The sequence below is a fragment of the Mastomys coucha genome, unplaced genomic scaffold, assembly GCF_008632895.1.
Source record: "Mastomys coucha isolate ucsf_1 unplaced genomic scaffold, UCSF_Mcou_1 pScaffold22, whole genome shotgun sequence".
NCBI classification, from domain to species: Eukaryota; Metazoa; Chordata; class Mammalia; order Rodentia; family Muridae; genus Mastomys; species Mastomys coucha.
Window position 1 is genome coordinate 29924926 of NW_022196905.1, and position 7306 is coordinate 29932231.

General features: G+C 52.6%; 1 protein-coding gene across 3 annotated transcripts in view; it reads right to left on the bottom strand.

The window, feature by feature from the left end:
- Positions 1 to 1825: 1825 nt before the first annotated feature.
- The window catches only part of Cpz (carboxypeptidase Z), a 23757-nt gene continuing 18276 nt past the window's right edge, over positions 1826 to 7306 (bottom strand). Inside the window, exons 9-11 of one of the 3 annotated variants that reach the window (XM_031342033.1) lie at positions 6346 to 6485; positions 3276 to 3375; positions 1826 to 2294 (exon numbers count right to left, since the gene is read on the bottom strand). In XM_031342033.1, coding sequence (XP_031197893.1) covers positions 1948 to 2294; positions 3276 to 3375; positions 6346 to 6485 — 587 coding nt within the window. In that variant the 3' untranslated portion in view covers positions 1826 to 1947. The remainder of the gene's footprint in view (positions 2295 to 3275; positions 3376 to 6345; positions 6486 to 7306) is intronic. The other 2 variants (XM_031342034.1, XM_031342032.1) reach the window with 2 other exon arrangements.

The window sequence follows — 7306 nt, forward strand, 5'->3', positions numbered from 1 at the left end:
GAAGAAAAGCTACTGCTCCCAAATCCTCATCCTGCCTTCCACTCCCATAATGCTGTTGGTAAGCCAGGTACCTCACTGAGTGGGATCACAGCATCCAGCCACCACACTCCCCTAGCCTACCACACTACACAGCTACCCTACTGCCCAGCCACTATGGCACCCAACCACCATGCTACCAGCCACCACAGCACCCAGTCACCACACTGCCCAGATGCCACGTGCCTAGCCACTCTGCTGCAGCTTGCAGGCAGATCAGCATAGAGAGGTATCCAGCCCAAGGGCAGTAGCCTGTGCAGAGAGGCCTTGCTAGAAATGTTCTTTGCATCACCACCATCTTGGAGAAACATCTTGGGTTTGTTTCAGCCAAAGAGAGATGCAGACTGGACAAAGCCAGCTCTAATTCTTGTTATTAAATTGGACGATACTGTATTTATGGAACTCAACTTTCTGATGACAAAAAAATTATCTCTACAACCAAATAAAGACAAACGGAGCTCGGAGGCAGCTCAGGAGGCAATTTCGGCCACTAATCCCCCCTCAAGGGCAGCTTATCGCACCCTGGGATGGTGTCATCAGTAAGGCTGGGACATAAAGTGCCCTTTTGGGTTTTTCTTAAGCCATCATTAGCAAATTGTATATAAATTCAATCTCAGCTAAAAAGCCAAGACAGTCCAGAGCCAAGGGCAAGGCCACCCTCTGGGGGCAATTGCTGTACTTTACGTCCAATCAGACACAGGCTAAGAGGGGAAATGTGGTTCTCTTAACTAATCAATTACATTTGAGTAATTGATCGTATATTATTATTGATGAAAGCCTGTAATATTGTGAGTTAGAATGAGTTAGAAGGGAGTGGGCTTTCAAAAGATTAGATTTGTATACGAAAATGGAAGGGAAAAAAATGACCTTCATAAAGTCTTTGGAGAGTGGTTCATGATCTAGTGCTGGGGCAGAGTGAGGCCATGCGGTTGCTGTCCTCTGCCTGTACATTGTCTATTGGGGGAGAGGGGACAAGGAGCTCTGCAGAGCATGTGAGGTCACAGGATCAGCCCAGGATGGCAGTAGGTGAGGCAGAGGGAGGGGAAAGGGCCATCTTAGAGGGAAGCATTCCACAGTCAAGTAATAGTCGTGCTGCCATGACCCTGAATGGCACGAGGAGAAGAGAGATACCTGCCAGCCGAGCAAGGAAAACCCAGCCCTTCCAGGACTAGGCTGTGATAAACTTCGATTGTTAAAAACCCCAATTTGACAATGCTATGCAGTGCTAGTGGCTAGAGCCTCTTAGGAGGTGACAGAACTCCCAATCTGGTAAATCCTGGGACTGGCGCAAGCCCTTGTAGTATGAGAGATGATGAAAAAAGATCACCTATAGGGACATGGGGTCATGGAAGGTCTCTGGACCTGAGCTGGTAACAACATAAGAATGAAGGAAGACTACGGAGACTGGGCCCCAGAATCAGACCCCATGGATACTGTGGACCCCATGCTACCACAAAGGCAGATTTTAGTCAAGCAGCAGGGATGCCGGTGCTAACTCTTCTGCCTTTGAGGCCTTGATCCTGCCTTGGAATCAACTCTGGGTCTCCCTACTCTTCCCACCCACATGATTCCTGGCCACTAAACCTGCAGCAGCAGGATCCGAAGCTTAGCCCTCAAGGCCTCATGGTCTTGGAAAGGACAGCAGTTCTGTAGGCCTTGCCCAGATAGCTCCAGTACTACTACTGGGGGCAGGGAGAACACCATCCAGGGTCTTTTTCACTAGGCCCAGCCTGAGTTGCCCTCAGTAGGCCAGGACCCGATTCCTCTCTTCTCTGCACAGAGCCTTTCATTACAGTGGGTGAGCATGCTTTAATAAACCGCAGAGGCTGTGTGTGGTGCCTGTGGCTGGCAGACTCCAAACAGAAGCCTAGGCTGTGGAGGTGGACATCAAGGCCGGGCCTGAGAGGGATGCTAGTACTTGAGCAGCCAGCGTGGCTTGTACGGGCTCAGTGATGTGAAGTAAGCCCACCACCATGGCTTGCTCCCACTAGCTGGCTGCCTACGCGCCCTGGGGGGCTCAAAATCCAGCTGTGTGGGCTCTCTCTGTGCATCCTGGGACCGAGGTAAAGCTCTTGAAGGTCCAGGAAGAAAGTTCTTAGGTCCTGTCCCCAGAGGCTGGAGGATGAAGTCCACACGGCCGGCCCTCTTCATACGCAAGGGAATGGTGACTCGCTTCATGACCTTGGAGTAGCCAGGGGCCTGAGCAATGACGATATGGGAACCCGGAGGAAGGAGTCTCCAATAGTCACCATCAGGGGCTTCAAAGAGAATAGAAACAATCCTCAGAGGGTTTCAGGCTGAGGCAGAAGTATGATAGTCAGGATAAGGGGGTTGCATGACGGATGGGGGTAAATGGGCCTTGGTGCTGGGTGGGATGAGCATTCGCCTCCACCTAGAATGTCCTCCACCTCTTCATCAGACTCCTATTCATTCCTCAAAGCCCTACTTAGGGCCACCTCTCCCTGGCAGGCTTCACCCTATCCCCAGACCTTTCATTTGCAAGTTTACCCTCTACCAGACAATGGTGCTGCCAAGTCCCACATTACAGCTCTCTATTTTTAAATTGCTTTTGAAGTATTTTATTTTTATTTTATTCAGTTGAATCTTTTGCCTGCATATATATATTTGCACCACATGCATGCATAGGGTCCTCAGAGGTCAAAAGAGGGCATTTAATCCTCTGGAACAGATGGCTATTGAGACATCCCAGACATGCTGGGAATTTAACCTGGGTCCTCGGCAAGAGCCACCTCTCCATCACCCAGGCCTATGATTTCCAGCTGAGAAAGGCTTAGAGGACAGCCAAAGCCCACGCAAAACAAAATCAACTTTCAGAGTGCTGTGGGCTCAGTGTGAAGTGTCCCCCATGTGCTCATGTGTTTGAATAATTGGTGTTCGGTTAATGGTACCATTCTGGAAGGCTGTGGAACCTTTAGGAGGTAGAACCTACCGCCATACCCTCTCTACTAGGGTGGACTATGAGACTAAATGAACCCCTCCCTCCTTAGGTTGCTTCTTGCCAGGGATTTAGTCCTAGCAACAAGCAAAATAACTAAGTGTCCTACACACAGTGCCCCAGAGTGAAGCTTAGGTCCTGAATGAATGGGTTCCCAGAGGGAAGTGGCTCTAGGCTGCCATCCTCCCTAACTAACCAAGCTGTCCGAGAAAGGACAGAGAACCTGGTGAAATGGGAGCCCTGCACTGGCCTCACCCACAGCCGGGTGCAGGCTGTTGCTCACCTGTGGTGACATCATGGCGGATGCCTTTCACTAGGATCCGTGCATTCTTGACTGGCTTTCCGTATTTATCTGTCACCATACCCTTGATGCCTCGGTGTACCTAAAGGCACCAGAGAGAGGGTACAGATATAATGCACAACCCCAATGTCACTCTTAACAGCATCCCCCAATGTCACTCTTACCAGTGCCCCCCAATGTCACTCTTATCAGTGCCCCCCAATGTCACTCTTACCAGTGCCTCCCAGCCCCCCCTCCCAGTCTCCTCTGAGCTGGGATGTTGGGAGTCTGCTTGTACAATCGAGTAAGTCACTCTGGGGCCTTGTTTCCTGTTTGAGGTGTCTCTGGTAATCTGTCTCATATATTCTGTGTTATTTGACTGATCCTGTAGCTCTGCCTGGCCCCAGACACTGAGGACAACCTTCGATGTCTATCCTTAGGTGCATCAGAGCATCAGTGCCTTCCTAGCCTAGGCGGGCATTCGCGGTTCCTTTTGAACAGAGATTCTAGCAGGAAGCCTGGTGAGAACACAGACCAGAGCCTCCGTCCCCCAACCACTACTTATACTTGCATGTGTCTGTCTATGCACAGACACCCAGTGGGTAATCTCAGAGTAAAACCCAGGACAGACTCAGCCTTACTATGAACTGGTCCTTCTGCTTCCCAGCCACACCCCATGCCTTCTGCACACAAGGGGGCCTCCTGGCCCCCAGCAGACCATTTCCTTCTTCACATTCAGCTTCCTCAGCTACAGAATGGGTCTAAGTGGGGCCAGAGCTGCCAATAACACCTAGGACTCACAGTGCCTCTAAGTTCAGCAAAGTGGGGAACCCAATAATCCCAGAAGTCCTCGCTGCTCAGAGCTAGAGGCTCTCAGTGGCTGTCACTCTCCCTCCTGACCCCCAGTGGGACAGAAGCAGACATAACAATTTAGTCACTTCTCTCCTACAGTTTAGAAACAAAACAGTGTCGAAGGTTTTGGGGAAAGAGGGCGTGTAGATGTGGCTACCACAGGATGGGAGCTCAACTCTCATGACATGTGCACTTTAGTGGCAGCTGGCTGCCCCTGGATGGGTGCCCCCTGCCTGGATGCTCCTGAGCATGGATTGTTCTTCTGTGGAGGGAGAGGAGGTGTTGGTGGTTGAGGAAAACTGATGGTGCGGAGGCTGCCATGCCACCCCAGCTCCTCCCTTGCTCCCCCTCACTCACAGAAAGGCACTGAACCCTACAGAGTCAGTGGTCATGGCTAACCTCTGGCTCCCCCACATGTGTATTCCTCTAGACCTCTGCCCCCCTTTACCTTTGCCCTCTTAGAATGTTCTGGCCATCAGCACTGACTTGCCCCTTCTCCCACTCCCAGAAGCCCTCACACCTCAGTCTCCAGGATGTTATTCCTAATGATCCCATAGCCCAGTTTCTCTCTCCCTGCTGGTTTTTTACTGAGTAGGCATTTATGTCTCCTCTGTCCCTCAAGGGAACAGGTCCTGTCCACGGGAGCCCCTCCCTCCAGTTGGCTAGTCTCTGGTCTGCACTTTAACTGGAGTCCTCTTCTGCCACCCCGGGGCCTGGAACTGAGCAGCAGGAGGAATTGGTTTGGCCTCTTCCACCCACCCCCCCCAACCCCTGGGTCTGCTCAGGATCACTGTGAAAGTGGCCTCAATTGGCTCTGACAGGCCTGATCCTTATCAGGATCCAAGCCCGTCTTCCTGGGGGTCATCTGTCTCGGAGTAAGCCAAGTGCTGCCCGACTGGCCACCACTCTGCTTGCCATTAAATCTTCATACACTGCGACTTCATAGACAATATCCACGGAGTGATCCCAGTCCCACCAAAGTCCCTTCTAACTCATTTTCCCCAGATGACCACAGAATAACCTGAGCACCTAGCTCTGCCCAGGCCCTGCCTATGGAGAGGACACACCCTACCTGAATGACATGCCAGCTACCACAGAAAACACATAGCCACATTCTGTGCTACCTAGGGTTGTCTTCTTCCCATGACTGCTGCTGTAGCAAGGCTCTGGCCTGTTCTTACCTGGTGGAAGGTCCCTGATCTCTCCAGAACAAAACAGGGCTCAAGGACCAAACACGGGGACACAAAGTCGAGACGTAAACTCCAGGCAGCGGCCAGGCCACATTGCATGGCCACTCCTTTTGCTCTGTCTCCTCCTCTGTCATAGTCGTGTGCTTCTATGGCCACAATGATCACTCTCTCAAGCCCCATTATCTAGGGGCGGGGCTGCCTCTAACAGAGCCACCATCTAGGGCTGGGACTAACTGTGGATGGAGCACTGTGGGCTTGCCACGGCCACGCTGCATCTGAAGGTGCTGATTTCCTCGGGAGCTGTTATTTCCCTATAGCTCTCCGTGCCTAGTCATAATCCTACAGCACACGTGTGAGCTGTGCCTACTGAAACACTGGCTCGGGCATCTATTTCCTCTGACCAGCAGACTCTAGCTCCGGGATCCAATGGGGGATTCTGAGGATGTATTTTCAGCCACCCCATCACTGCCTGTCCGCCTACGTCCAGATGACCTCCCTGCAGGTAGGCTGGTACTCTGAAGCAGAGCATCAGCCTGGAGTATGATGTGTGAAAAGGCTGTATTCCAGAATCATCACCTCTGAGACAACCCCATACATACTGCCCTCTTCACTCCTACAGTTACCCTCACTCCAGTCTCAGGAAGGGACTGTGTAGGTCTCAAGTGCCTACTGCAGCTCCTCGACTCAGAGAGTACCCGCCCCCGCCTGGTTTTTCTTCCATCAAGATTCAGCTTGATTCACCTGCTGCTTCCTGAGAGCCCCCAGGGCTTGGAGGCTGGCCAGCATCCCCCTCCAGACTTCCAGCACCCCTAAAAGACTGCCAGCCCCCCATGCTCCCTCTGGCAGTCATGCTTGCCGGGGTGTGTGGGAAGCGATATATATGGTTTCGAAGCACCAGTCTTGAATGGATGGTCAGAGAAGTCACCAACCGATGCTTCCACTGAGTCCCAGACACAGCCAGGAGGACGGAGCCTAAGGGTGTAGCTGGACTCTATCCGCACCATGGGAAGCTTCCAGTGGGCGGGGCTTACCATCTCCAGGAAGTTCAGTAGGGGCTCCTTGTTGTGTTGCCACAGGCCGTAGAGCACCTCCTCTGGTGGGAACTTCACACAGCCCAGTTCCACCGTGATCTCAAAGCAATTGGTATGTAGGTAGTTGAAGTCAGACATACCTGTGGGGTGGGCAGTTAAGTGTCAAGGGCAGAGGGCCTAAGGCAGGCACAAGACTCTGGGCCCAGCACCACTCTGCACATAGAGATGATTTACCCAGCAACTGTTCTTCCGTGCACAACTCAGAGGACAGGAGTAGAAGGCCCTAACCAGGCCACAGAGACAGGTGGGTGGCAGAGTCCCTGGGATTAGAATCTTCTTCTCCCAGAGAAACTAGCCAGGGTACCACATGGGTCTCTGTGTCCCAGCTATTGGGCCTCCCGCCCCCAGGGAGTCCCAGTGACCACAGCACACATCTGTTCAGAGTTAACAGCAGTCCAAGGGAGTCCTGATTGGTTCCCAGGAGAGTAAGTCGGGAGGACTACAACGTCCTCCCCGCTCCCTGGGCTCTAAGGACGTTCGCATTTCTGAGCTCTGCTGTTGCAGCTACCACTGCCACAGTTCTCACGGCCGCCACGGTCTATCTGTGGGCCCCTCTGCCCTGTGGCCCTGCCAGCTGCTGGAAGGAAGCCTACCGGTCTCTCCATTCAGCCTCGACAGCAGGACCTTGTTTGACATCTGGGGAACCAATGTACCTGAAGAAGGGAAGCTCTCATGCCCCAGAGGATGGCATGTGCTAGTCCCTGGCAGGGTGACAGGGCCAAATGGTAGCTTTGGAACATATGAGAAAGGTAGCTGTCAGCTGCCTGAGTAGGTTTAATGGGAGACGGAGTTGCAAGGTGAGCAAGCCCCAGCCTTGCTAACACAGGCCTTGTGAATCTGTCTCTTGCCCTCTTGCCCATTGCAGAATGGTCCACATGTGTTGGGGCACAGCAGGAATCAG